The sequence below is a fragment of the Oncorhynchus mykiss genome, chromosome 5 (assembly GCF_013265735.2).
Source record: "Oncorhynchus mykiss isolate Arlee chromosome 5, USDA_OmykA_1.1, whole genome shotgun sequence".
NCBI lineage: Eukaryota > Metazoa > Chordata > Actinopteri > Salmoniformes > Salmonidae > Oncorhynchus > Oncorhynchus mykiss.
In genome coordinates this window covers 86625519-86640311 of record NC_048569.1, presented here as the reverse complement: position 1 = coordinate 86640311, position 14793 = coordinate 86625519, and the positions used below count along the sequence as shown (strand labels likewise).

Below are 14793 nucleotides of genomic sequence, written 5' to 3'. Positions count from 1 at the left end.
TAGCCCCTTCTTATTAATGGTGTCTGTTGTTTTTATACATGTCTTATTACTCAAAAGTTGTCTTAATTCTCACTCCAAAAACTCCTGTGGCTTATTTTTCAAATGTCCATGTTTTGTTTCTAAATGTCTGCGCAAGAGTGAAGGTTTCATCGAGATGTGAGCTTGTACTTTTGCCCATATAACACACTGTGGCTGAGGAGAGGCACTACTCCCAGTATAAGTGAACCCCAAATCAATGTAGTTCTTATCATACAACTGTTTGATGGTCGAACGTCTGTTGTTCGGTGCTTATCCCAGTAAGGGAGCGGTGGCTCTTCGGCTGCATCAGATTCACAACAGTCTGTGTCCATGGTAGCTGGGCTAACAACAAATGTAGAATTACTAATGCTAGCATTGGATGTGTTTGTGGAAGCAGAACAGTTTGTTTCGTGGACAGGTGCAGGTGTAGTACTGCTGATAGTAGCTGTACTACCAGTAGAGCTGGTATGTGTCTCTATGGACGCCTTACTAAATGGACTGTTTGATTTTTGTTATTTCATTTATTTTTATTTGAATCACATTTTTATTCGGCGTACCCAAGTTTGGGAATACCTGGGCTACTTGATGGCACTTTGATAAATGCAGAAAATCTACAATCAAAATTAACATTCTACAACAGCGACAATGTCATTTTTTTTGTGAGTTTGGGTGTGAAAACTATTTTTAAAAGGCATACTATGTCTTTCCGAACTCACTTCACTCGCTCATATAGAGGGAGGTTTGCGCTACCGGTGCTGACACATGCGCAGATCAAATACATCGCTGGAACGCTGGCGTAGGCTTACTTCGATTTTGATCCTACGCCGATTTAAGATAAGCAGAGTAAGGTGTTTACATTACTATTTCCATAGTCAGTTTAATATCAAATGATCAGTGTCCATGTAAACCTACTCCCTCCCTCTCTCTTCCTAACTTTTTCTACTTCTCTCTGCCTACATCTCCATCTGTCTACATCTCTTCTGTTTTTCCCTCTCTCTCTGATCTAATGTAGTTTTGATTGTGTATGTTATGTCTTCTGTTTCTCCCTTCCTCTCTCTCTCTCAGATCTAATGTAGTTTTGATGGTGTATGTTGTCTCTCTCTTCTGTTTCTCCCTCCCTCTCTCTCTCTCTCTCAGATCTAATGTAGTTTTGATGGTGTATGTTGTCTCTCTCTTCTGTTTCTCCCTTCCTCTCTCTCTCAGATCTAATGTAGTTTTGATTGTCTATGTAATGTCTTCTGTTTCTCCCTTCCTCTCTCTCAGATCTAATGTAGTTTTGATGGTGTATGTTATGTCTTCTGTTTCTCCCTTCCTCTCTCTCTCTCTGATCTAATGTAGTTTTGATGGTGTATGTTGTCTCTCTCTTCTGTTTCTCCCTTCCTCTCTCTCTCTCAGATCTAATGTAGTTTTGATGGTGTATGTTATGTCTTCTGTTTCTCCCTTCCTCTCTCTCTCTCTGATCTAATGTAGTTTTGATGGTGTATGTTGTCTCTCTCTTCTGTTTCTCCCTCCCTCTCTCTCTCTCAGATCTAATGTAGTTTTGATGGTGTATGTTATGTCTTCTGTTTCTCCCTCTCTCTCTCTCAGATCTAATGTAGTTTTGATGGTGTATGTTATGTCTTCTGTTTCTCCCTCCCTCTCTCTCTCTCAGATCTAATGTAGTTTTGATGGTGTATGTTGTCTCTCTCTTCTGTTTCTCCCTCCCTCTCTCTCTCTCTCTCAGATCTAATGTAGTTTTGATGGTGTATGTTGTCTCTCTTTTCTGTTTCTCCCTTCCTCTCTCTCTCTCAGATCTAATGTAGTTTTGATGGTGTATGTTATGTCTTCTGTTTCTCCCTCTCTCTCTCAGATCTAATGTAGTTTTGATGGTGTATGTTATGTCTCTGAAGTTTCTCCACTGCCTTATCTTGAGTTCCAGGGTCTCTGCTTCTCCCACAGTCAGCCCTGCTCCAGTCCAGTATAATACTTACAGAATTGAATCACAATGTAGTCGGCCAGGCCTCACTCACTCACTCACTCACTCACTCACTTTATGTAGAGAAAGGGATATCTGGGGTGGATATTCTCACTGAGTAGAAGGTTATAGAAGATGTTGGGAACGTGGCGGGAGGCGAGGAGGGTTAAACCAAATTCAGGCTCACTTCTGAAGGCTGCCTGTCGGTCTAATAGCAGGGCATCGCCCCCACAACTTGAAAGGATCCCCCTGGGGAAAAGCTGACAGCTCCTTCTTTGAGAAAGTTAATTTAGGAGTGTGACCGTTTGGGGGTGTGTGGAATAACTTTTTCTCTCCCCAGGGTCACACAGTCCCAGCCAGGAAAATTAAAGATCCTACCATCTGATCTGTGCCAGTGCAATGCAACAGCAGGACTTCGAACGAGGCCTGTTCTCGAACTCTAACTCAGTGCTGTGCTGGATCCTCCAGAGAGGCTGGTGGCGAGCCCATGCATCCCCAGGTCAGGGGGTCTTTCAATGGGCTTCAAGTCAGCTGCTGCTGCCTGCTCCTGAGTCAAACGGCCGGCCATAGCCTGGGGTGTCAGGTGGTTAACAGGATGTCAAGGGGTGGAAGTACATTTAATTTCTTACTGGTATGGGACACCCAAGTGTGCACATGCATATTTTTTTTTAGATATACTGAAAAAATGACAGGGTAGCCTACTCTAGTGCTGCAAACAGATCAATAAAAACGATGTTGTCTGATCCATATAATGGGCCTACGAAAAGGGGAGACTATCAATATGACACCCATTTAACCTGTAGGAGGAAGTTATTGTCCAAAAACAAACAGAAGTGGCACTGACCCAGTAATGAAGACAGTGAATATGCAGACTCACCGGGGATGTGGCTCATGTTCTCTGCTGGAGCCAATGAGAGAGGCTACTGTTCGCTCAATTAAGTTAAAATAACTAAAAGACAGATTGGAGTCTTTTCATTGGCGTCTCTTTACAGCAAAAGCCATTTGCTTTCCAAATAGTTTTTCCTCAATTTTATTTTTAAATACTGTGTTATGCCTGGCTGGGTCTCTGCTTTTTACTGACAGTCACAACTCAACATTTATCTATTTGGTATTTGCAGTGTGCTGGACAAATTGTGGGGCCTACCGACTGTATGCTATGTGATTTAAAACAATCCTCAGCTTTTAAATATATATATGTTTTAGCTAATGACCAAATCATGCTTTCTGGTTTATGTGTCTATTTTGAATTATTTGATTTATTTCAAATCTAATTGAATTTTTCACATGGGCTGAATACAACAGGTTACAGTGAAACCTTACAGTGAAATGCTGACTTTCAAGCCCTTAACCAACAATGCAGGTTTAAGAAAATAGGTAAAAATTAAAGTAAGAGATAAGGAAAACAAAAATGTAAGATCAGCAGTAAATAACAATAGCGGGGCTATATACAGGAGGTACCGGTTCAGATTCAGTGCGGGGGGACCGGTGTTGAGGTAATTATGTCAATTATTTCTGTTTAGACAGGAGTAAGCTAATTAGGCTATATAATTCTATTTACTTTGGGGAAAGCTTAGCTTCCCCTAGCCTTATGGACACACCGCCTAGGCCTTTTAATGTGGCCTAAACACAACCAGTCATGATGATTTTAATCGGATTGTCAAACAATCACTTAACAAAAGCTCTCCTGTAGGCGACCAACGCACATTCGTTCACTCACAAAATACCCAACAGTGCACGTGCACCTTTAATTAGATGAATGGAAAGAGACAGCTGTTAAAAAACACCTGTGTGTATTGTAATGACATTCTGTGATTATCATTAGGCCTACACTTGTAGCCTGGAATGTCTCAAACTCATTTCCGCTTTGACAAAATGTTGTCTGTGTTGGACTGCTTTCATCAATGGTTGGTCTGATGGCCGGGTTTCAGGTCTAGTCAACATATTGGTATGTTGGTACCAGCTAGGTCAGTTTCTTATTTTCAGTTGCAGATGACTATATCAATTGCCACTTGTCTAATAATGTATCATAAAGCCATTCATTTAGATGTAGTGTGTGTGGATTTACAGACACTGCTCGTTTGCCCTCCTCCTGTGTAAGCTAGTAGAATGTAGTATAGAAAGCTGCCATAACTGTCACTTCTACTGCAGCTCTGCTCCCAGTGCCAGACAGAACACAGACACCCCCTTCACAGACAGACGGAAGGCTCTAGCTACAGTATTAAATTGAACACATTATATCTGTTTCTCTCTGACTACAGCTACCTCAGGAAGACCAGCCAGCCAGTTAGGCAGGTAGAGATGAGAGAAGGTGTTTAGCTGGATAGCTGTGTGTTTAGATAATGACGGGGTTAATATACAGGGTTTTATTGTTATACTGGTTATTCCCAGGCTGTCATTTACTAGATGGAGGCTGGAGGAGAACCTGTATTGTGTTCCACCCAATCACTTCTGATGTTTTTGTCTGGCTACAATCTCCAGTGTGGTGGTATTGTAGTGTTGCTCTGTGGATAATATGATAAGGACAAACAGTGTAATCGGACAGGATTCAGACCCCTTGACTTTTTCCACCTTTTGTTACATTACAGCCTTATTCTAAAATGGATACAATTATTTTTCCCTCATTAACCTGCCCCAAAATGACAAAGCGGAAAACAGGTGTTTACAATTTTTCCACACATAAAAAACACACATTTACATAAGTATTCAGACCCTTTGTTGTGAGACTCTAAATTGAGCTCAGGTGCATCCTGTTTCCATTGATCATCCTTGAGATGTTTCCTCAACTTGATTGGAGTCCAGCTGTGGTAAATTCAATTGACTGGACATGATTTGGAAAGGCACACACTTGTCGATATAAAGTCCCACAGTTCACAGTGCATGTCAGAGCAAAAACCAAGCCACGAGGTCGAATAAATTGTCCGTAGAGCTCCGAGACAGGATTGCTGCAGCATTCAAGGTATCCAAGAACACCGTGGCCTCCATCATTCTTACATGGAGCTAGGTTCTTGGGCTCTGGTCTGAGCTGGGATCAGGAATGGCTGTTTTTCTGTTTGCTCAGTGTGTGAGCTAATGAAGCCTCTGTTTGAACATGAGATAGAGAGGGATGGATAAGGAAAGAGAGGGGCTTAACTGACCTAAAAAGCTTGAAAATGGGCCGATGGTACCTCTCTCACTGACTGACTGACTGACACTGTCTGTCACAGCACATGCTTCTGTCCATATCAGGAGATCTCAGGAGGCCTCGTCATAAGCTAGCTAAAGCTTCAAGTAATGGAAGAGCGGTATGCGATTCTGGTATAAGGAAATGATCCCTCTTAATGCAGCTTCAGGGGTTGTTTCATATACAGTATCAGTCAAAAGTTTGGACACACTTACTCATTCAAGGGCTTTTCTGTATTTTGACTATTTTCTACATTGTGTAACATTGTTGTTGTTGTCTGTTCACACTGCTATGCTTTATCTGGGCCAGGTCGCAGTTGTAAATGAGAACTTGTTCTCAACTAGCCTACCTGGTTAAATGAAGGTGAAATAAATAAAAATATATTTTTTTAGAATAATAGTGAAGACATCAAATGTATAAAATGACATATGGAATCATGTGGTAAACAAAAGTTATAAACAAATGAAAATATTTGATAATTTAGGTTCTTCAAAGTATCCACCCTTTGCCTTGATGACAGCTTTGCACACTCTTGGCATTCTCTCAACCAGCTGCATGAGGTAGTCACCTGGAATGCATTTCAATTAACAGGTGTGCCTTGTTGAATGTGAATTTGTGGAATTTCTTTCCGCAATGCGTTTGAGATGGTCAGTTGTGTTGTGACAAGGTAGGGTTGGTATACAGAAGATAGCCCTATTTGGTAAAAGACCAAGTCCATATTATGATGACAGTCCATTACTTTAAGACATGAAGGTCAGTCAACCTGAAATGTCAAGAACTTTGAAAGTTTCTTCAAGTGCAGTCGCAAAAACCATCTAGCACTATGATGAAACTGACTCTCATGCGGACCGCCACAGGAAATGAAGACCCATAGTTACCTTTGCTGCCGAGGATAAGTTCATTAGAGTTAACTGCACCTCAGATTGCAGCCAAAATAAATGCTTCACAGAGTTCAAGTAACATGCACATCTCAACATCAACTGTTCAAAGACCTCCATGGTCGCATTGCTGCAAAGAAACCGCTATTAAAGGAGACCAATAAGACGAAGAGACTTCATTTGGCCAAGAAACATGAGAAATTGACATTAGACCGGTGGACATCTGTCCTTTGGTCTAATGAGTCCAAATTTGAGATTTTTGGGTCCAATACCATGTCTTTGTGATACGAAGTGTTGGTGAACATATGATCTCCGCATGTGTGGTTCCCACGTGAAGCATGGAGGTGTGGGGGTGCTTTGCTGGTGACACTGTCAGTGATTTATTTAGAATTCAAGGCACATTTAACCAGCATGGCTACCATGGCATTCCGCAGCGATATGCCATCCCATCTGGTTTGCGCTTAGTGGGACTATCATTTGTTTTTCAACAGGACAATGACCCAACACACCTCCAGGCTGTGTAAGGGCTATTTGACTAAGGAGAGTGATGGAATGCTGCATCAGATGATCTGGCCTCCACAATCACCAACCTCAACCCAATTGAGATGGTTTGGGATGAGTTGGACTGCAGTGTGAAGGAAAAGCAGCCAACAAGTGCTCAGCATATGTGGGAACTCCTTCAAGACTGTTGGAAAAGCATTCCTCATGAAGCTGTTTGAGAGAATGCAAAGAGTGTGCAAATATGTCATCAGGGCAAAGGGTTGCTACATTGAAGAATCTCAAATTTAAAATATATTGTGATTTAACACTTTTGGTTGCTTCATGATTCCATATGTGTTATTTCATAGTTTGATGTCTTCACTATTATTCTCCAATATAGAAAATAGTAAAAATAAAGAAAAACCCTTGAATGACTAGGTGTCCAAACCCTTGATTGGTACTGTATATTGATTTATTTTCTACCCCTTTTAAAACCTGATGTTTTTCAAAACCCTCATTTACACGCTGCAAAGTTGTTCTCTTTCTCCTCCCTCTCTCTCCTCATTCTCTCTTCTTTCTCTCTCCTCCATCTCTCTCCCTCACTCCTGCACCGCTCTCATTCTCCTGGTTTTGATGTTGAATTCAAAGCAACATTTTCTTAGCCTGCTCATGTAAAGTGTGTTGGAGGAGAATAATAATGACTGTAACCTGATGGGAATTAAATGTCTGAAGTTCAAAGCATCTTGTACATCAGAGCAGCTGTCAATCAAACACACTCTCTCAAGCTCCGGATGGGGTGGCGAGAGAGAGGATGACATGCGTGTGTGCGTGCGACAGGGAATAACAGGTTACAGGTTAGGTGGTTGTGTTTGTGTGTGTGTGGGGGGGTGCATGGGGGGTGGTGTTGGATCAAAGTGACCTGGCCATGGTGCAGGGTGGAGCAGCCTGCTCCCCAGAGACGCCTACCTCCTCTCCCCTCCCCATCCCTCTATCAGCTTTTCTTTCATGGCTGAGGCAGCCTGAAAACAATGCTGGGATGGATAAGACTTGCTGCTATGACGGCACGGAGTGGCCAGGTGGCTGCCAACCCTATGTGATAGGGAATCTACTGGGCTTAGAGCAACCATACACCCACCACCTCCCAGACACCCACCACACACTACTTGTACCCCACCTATGCATGTGGTGCATCACTGGGAGGATGAGATAAGCATATTCCACACAGCATGGGCGTCAGTGAGATGGTTGTTGCACTTTGCATCAGCACACTATGCATTTCAGATTCAGTCCAGATTCTGTTTCTCTTTCTATCTTTTTATTATCGTCCTCCTGCCTTCTCTTTCTGAGAGATATTACTTGAAATATACGTCCAATTGGTTCTGTTGTAAACATGTCTTTATCTTTATTCAGGTTTGATGGTAACTTCAACACCAACGTGTCCAAGACCATCTGCTGTGACAGGCTCTCCCCCACGGTCAACAGTCGAGCCTTCAACCCTGGACGGGACCTCAACTCAGGTGGGTCACCTTCTACCACTATCACTCCTTACCCCCCTCACTTCCCCCTTACACCCTCACTACCCCATTACCCCTACCACCATTTACCCTCATCATTACCCCATTACCCCTACCACCATTTACCCTCATCATTACCCCATTACCCCTACCACCATTTACCCTCATCATTACCCCTTACCCCTACCACCATTTTCCCTCATCATTACCCCCTTACCCCTACCACCACTTACCCCCCTTACTAACCCATTACCCCCTCACTACCCCTTACCCTCCTCACTTCCCCCTTACCCACTCACTACCCCTTACCTCTTTTACCCCCTCGCTACCCCTTACCCTCCTCACTTCCCCTTTACCCCCTCGCTACCCCTTAATCTTACCCTCCTCATTACACCATTACCCCTACCACCCCCTTACTACCCCATTACCACTCCCACCCTTTACCCTCCTCATTACCCCCTTACCCCTACCACCCCTTACCCTCCTCACTTCTCCCTTACCCCCCTTACTACCCCATTACCCCGTCACTACCCCTTACCCCCTTTACTACCCCATTACCCCTACCACCCCTTACCCTCCTCACTTCTCCCTTACCCCCCTTACTACCCCATTACCCCGTCACTACCCCTTACCCCCTCACTACCCCGTACCCTTACCGTCCTCACTTCCCCCTTACCCCCTCACTACCCCTTACCCTCCTCACTTCCCCCTTACCCCCTCACTACCCCTTACCCCCCTTACCCCCTCACTACCCCTTACCCCCCTTACCCACTCACTACCCCTTACCCTCCTCACTTCCCCCTTACCCCCTCACTACCCCTTACCCCCCTTACCCCCTCACTACCCCTTACCCTCCTCACTTCTCCCTTACCCCCCTTACTACCCCATTACCCCGTCACTACCCCTTACCCCCTTTACTACCCCATTACCCCTACCACCCCTTACCCTCCTCACTACCACTTACCCCCCTTACCCCCTCACTACCCCGTACCCTTACCGTCCTCACTTCCCCCTTACCCTCCTCACTACCCCGTACCCTTACCGTCCTCACTTCCCCCTTACCCCCTCACTACCCCTTACCCCCCTTACCCCCTCACTACCCCTTACCCTCCTCACTTCTCCCTTACCCCCCTTACTACCCCATTACCCCGTCACTACCCCTTACCCCCTTTACTACCCCATTACCCCTACCACCCCTTACCCTCCTCACTACCCCTTACCCCCCTTACCCACTCACTACCCCGTACCCTTACCGTCCTCACTTCCCCCTTACCCCCTCACTACCCCTTACCCCCCTTACCCACTCACTACCCCGTACCCTTACCGTCCTCACTTCCCCCTTACCCCCCTCACTACCCCTTACCCCCCTTACCCCCTCACTACCCCTTACCCTCCTCACTTCTCCCTTACCCCCCTTACTACCCCATTACCCCGTCACTACCCCTTACCCCCTTTACTACCCCATTACCCCTACCACCCCTTACCCTCCTCACTACCACTTACCCCCCTTACCCACTCACTACCCCGTACCCTTACCGTCCTCACTTCCCCCTTACCCCCTCACTACCCCTTACCCTCCTCACTTCCCCCTTACCCCCTCACTACCCCTTACCCCCCTTACCCACTCACTACCCCGTACCCTTACCGTCCTCACTTCCCCCTTACCCCCTCACTACCCCTTACCCTCCTCACTTCCCCCTTACCCCCTCACTACCCCTTACCCCCTTTACTACCCCATTACCCCTACCACCCCTTACCCTCCTCACTACCCCTTACCCCCCTTACCCACTCACTACCCTGTACCCTTACCGTCCTCACTTCCCCCTTACCCCCTCACTACCACTTACCCCCCTTACCCACTCACTACCCCGTACCCTTACCGTCCTCACTTCCCCCTTACCCTCCTCACTACCCCTTACCGTCCTCACTTCCCCCTTACCCCCTCACTACCCCTTACCGTCCTCACTTCCCCCTTACCCTCCTCACTACCCCTTACCCTCCTTACCCCCTCACTACCCCGTACCCTTACCGTCCTCACTTCCCCCTTACCCCCTCACTACCCCGTACCCTTACCGTCCTCACTTCCCCCTTACCCCCTCACTACCCCTTACCGTCCTCACTTCCCCCTTACCCCCTCACTACCCCTTACCCCCCTTACCCACTCACTACCCCGTACCCTTACCGTCCTCACTTCCCCCTTACCCCCTCACTACCCCTTACCCTCCTCACTTCCCCCTTACCCCCTCACTACCCCTTACCCCCTTTACTACCCCATTACCCCTACCACCCCTTACCCTCCTCATTACCCCTTACCCACTCACTACCCCGTACCCTTACCGTCCTCACTTCCCCCTTACCCCCTCACTACCCCTTACCCCCCCTTACCCACTCACTACCCCGTACCCTTACCGTCCTCACTTCCCCCTTACCCCCTCACTACCCCTTACCCCCCCTTACCCACTCACTACCCCGTACCCTTACCGTCCTCACTTCCCCCTTACCTCCTCACTACCCCTTACCCTCCTCCCCTCCCCCTCACCCCCTCACTACCCCTTACCGTCCTCACTTCCCCCTTACCCCCTCACTACCCCTTACCGTCCTCACTTCCCCCTTACCCTCCTCACCACCCCTTACCCCCCTTACCCACTCACTACCCCGTACCCTTACCGTCCTCACTTCCCCCTTACCCCCTCACTACCCCTTACCCTCCTCACTTCCCCCTTACCCCCTCACTACCCCTTACCCCCCTTACCCACTCACTACCCCGTACCCTTACCGTCCTCACTTCCCCCTTACCCCCTCACTACCCCTTACCGTCCTCACTTCCCCCTTACCCCCTCACTACCCCTTACCGTCCTCACTTCCCCCTTACCCCCTCACTACCCCTTACCCCCCTTACCCACTCACTACCCCGTACCCTTACTGTCCTCACTTCCCCCTTACCCCCTCACTACCCCTTACCCCCCTTACCCCCTCACTACCCCTTACCCTCCTCACTTCTCCCTTACCCCCCTCACTTCCCCCTTACCCCCTCACTACCCCTTACCCCCCTAACCGCCTTACCACCCCTTACCCCCTCACTTCCCCCTTACCCCCCTTACTACCCCATTACCCCGTCACTACCCCTTACCCCCTTTACTACCCCATTACCCCTACCACCCCTTACCCTCCTCACTACCCCTTACCCCCCTTACCCACTCACTACCCCGTACCCTTACCGTCCTCACTTCCCCCTTACCCTCCTCACTACCCCTTACCCCCCTTACCCTCCTCACTACCCCTTACCCTCCTCACCTCCCCCTCACCCCCCTAACCGCCTTACCCCCCTTACCCCCTCACACCCCCCTTACCCCCTCACTTCCCCCTCACTACCCCTTACCCTCCTCACTTACCCCTTACCCCCTCACTACCCCTTACCTCCCCTTACCCCCTCACTTCCCCCTCACTACCCCTTACCCTCCTCACTTACCCCTTACCCCCTCACTACCCCTTACCCCCCTTACCCCCTCACTTCCCCCTCACTACCCCTTACCCTCCTCACTTACCCCTTACCCCCTCACTACCCCTTACCCCCCTTACCCCCTCACTTCCCCCTCACTACCCCTTACCCTCCTCACTTACCCCTTACCCCCTCACTACCCCTTACCCCCCTTACCCCCTCACTTCCCCCTCACTACCCCTTACCCTCCTCACTTACCCCTTACCCCCTCACTTCCCCCTCACTACCCCTTACCCTCCTCACTTACCCCTTACCCCCTCACTACCCCTTACCCCCTTACCCCCTCACTTCCCCCTCACTACCCCTTACCCTCCTCACTTACCCCTTACCCCCTCACTTCCCCCTCACTACCCCTTACCCTCCTCACTTACCCCTTACCCCCTCACTACCCCTTACCCCCCTTACCCTTACCACCCTTTACGGCAACCCATATTTCTTAGAAATTCATATTCACCATATGGTTGGTTACATCTTAAAAGGAAAAGGGCTTTGAACCCAGATGGAAATAATGAACTGTGCCTGTTCCACGTATTACTAGACCACTTTGTATTCTGTTTACTCCCCTCCTCTCTGCCCCTTCTATTTTCCTACTCGGTCTCTCTCTCGCTCTCTCTCTCTGCCCCTTCTATTTTCCTACTCGCTCTCTCTCTGCCCCTTCTATTTTCCTACTCGCTCTCTCTCTCTCTGCCCCTTCTATTTTCCTACTCGCTCTCTCTCTCTCTCTTCCCCTTCTATTTTCCTGCTCTCTCGCTCTCGCTCTTGCTCTCGCTCTCGCTCTCTCGCTCTCTGAGATCAAAGGAAGTATTTTGGTCTGCTTCTCCATTCAGGAACTGGATGTTTTTCTCATTCTACATTATAAGGCTTTGTCGGGCCTTCTGAACTGCTGTTAGCCAATCAGATGTGATGACGTCATCATTTAACTTCTGCATCAGAACACTCCCAGTCAAAGTTCAGACAATCCACAATTCAGACAATTCAGACAATCCCTCACCACCCTACCCCAATCCCTCTCTCCCTGACTCCACTTATCATGGCAGAATATCACTAACCCATGCCCTGACTGTGCTGAAGCAGCTTGTTCCCCTACCCGTCTCTACGTCTCTCACACCCTCTCCGTCCAAATTCCAGGCCACTCCGCCTTCGAAGCAGATTAGGGCGATACATCTTCATCTCAGAGCTTATTTTTCCAAAGCAGTCATCAGGAGTTCAAGTTACTGCCAAGCCTCCATTCCTCAGCCCGTCTTGACCTCCAGCCTCTGCTAGCATTTATCGTCCCCATTTGTCTGGACCCAGTCTGAACAACCAAAGAGAAAGGAGGAGGGACAGAGAGAAGGGAGATTATCCAGAGGAGGAGAGAGTGAGAAATGACTTGGTGAGGAAGAGAAGTGAGTGAGTGAAGAAAAAGGTAGAGCGAGACGTGTCAGGTGATCTGTTTTTCCTGGACTCATCCTTCTGGTTATTGTTTTCCTCATCTCATCTCCTTTCTGTTATCTCCTTTCTGTTTTCTCCTTTCTGTTTTTTCCTTTCTGTTTTCTCCTTTCTGTTTTTTCCTTTCTGTTTTTTCCTTTCTGGTATCTCCTTTCTGGTATCTCCTTTCTGGTATCTCCTTTCTGGTATCTCCTTTCTGGTATCTCCTTTCTGGTATCTCCTTTCTGGTATCTCCCTTCTGTTTTCTCCTTTCTGTTATCTCCTTTCTGTTTTCTCCTTTCTGTTTTCTCCCTTCTGTTTTCTCCCTTCTGCTTTCTCCTTTCTGTTATCTCCTTTCTGTTATCTCCTTTCTGTTTTTTCCTTTCTGGTATCTCCTTTCTGGTATCTCCTTTCTGGTATCTCCTTTCTGGTATCTCCCTTCTGTTTTCTCCTTTCTGTTATCTCCTTTCTGTTTTCTCCCTTTTTTGCTCTATTTTTGCTTTAATAATATATAGCATTTAGCAGATGTTTTTATCCAAATAGAATTAGTCATGCGTGCATACATTTTACGTATGGGTGTCCCCGGGAATTGGGGGGGGGGGGGGGGGGGGGGGGGCGACGCCATAGCCAGTATACACTTCCAAAAAATAGTCAGAATTAATCTAAGATAATTCAAGAAATCTGTCATTAATTTATACGTTTTTGCTGAGGAGATCTTAGTCTTTCAAATTTACATCTAACTAAGATGGTATGTGCAATGTTTATTAATAATGTGCATGAAAACGAGTAGTCTCTCGTTGAATGACAACAGACTTTATTGAAGAATCCTTACTGTTGACCAATCACGGACGAAGGGACGTAGACTTTGGCTACTGACTTGGGCTTGCCTCTCCCAAAAAAATGTGTGCCCAAACAGCTGAAAATCCCTCACCGAAATCCAAACGAACAAAAACATCACAAAACTATTTTAGAATAAGCAGTGGCACTTCAGCCAGTCATCTATATGGTTCTAGTGTTTTCTATACATTAGTGGCAGGATTAAGGGCTGAAACCTAGTAGATATATACAGACTCTGTTAGCCTGTTTACATGTCTAGAGATTCCTTTTTAATACTAGATGGAGATGGATGGACTGCCTGAGAGTGCTTATGTATGGCAAGCTAGTGTGCCTCAACTCAATATGAAATACAAACGTGCCACTAAGTAGCCCATATCCCCACCATGTTGTAGTGTTGGTTTATAAGGGTACTGTGTTCATGTTGTAGTGTTGGTCTATATAGGGTACTGTGTTCATGTTGTAGTGTTGGTCTATATAGGGTACTGTGTTCATGTTGTAGTGTTGGTCTATATAGGGTACTGTGTTCATGTTGTAGTGTTGGTCTTTATAGGGTACTGTGTTCATGTTGTAGTGTTGGTCTATATAGGGTACTGTGTTCATGTTGTAGTGTTGGTCTATATAGGGTACTGTGTTCATGTTGTTGTAGTGTTGGTCTTTATAGGGTACTGTGTTCATGTTGTAGTGTTGGTCTTTATAGGGTACTGTGTTCATTTTGTAGTGTTGGTCTTTGTAGGGTACTGTGTTCATGTTGTAGTGTTGGTCTATATAGGGTACTGTGTTCATGTTGTAGTGTTGGTCTATATAGGGTACTGTGTTCATGTTGTAGTGTTGGTCTATATAGGGTACTGTGTTCATGTTGTTGTAGTGTTGGTCTTTATAGGGTACTGTGTTCATGTTGTAGTGTTGGTCTTTATAGGGTACTGTGTTCATGTTGTTGTAGTGTTGGTCTTTATAGGGTACTGTGTTCATGTTGTAGTGTTGGTCTTTATAGGGTACTGTGTTCATGTTGTAGTGTTGGTTTATATAGGGTACTGTGTTCATGTTGT

At 46.7% G+C, this 14793-nt stretch overlaps 1 protein-coding gene across 2 annotated transcripts in view; it reads left to right on the top strand.

Moving 5' to 3' along the window:
• The window catches only part of cachd1 (cache domain containing 1), a 155713-nt gene that overhangs the window by 72131 nt on the left and 68789 nt on the right, over positions 1–14793 (top strand). For both annotated transcript variants that reach the window (XM_036978626.1, XM_036978627.1), the window contains exon 4: positions 7901–8007. In XM_036978626.1, coding sequence (XP_036834521.1) covers positions 7901–8007 — 107 coding nt within the window. The remainder of the gene's footprint in view (positions 1–7900; positions 8008–14793) is intronic.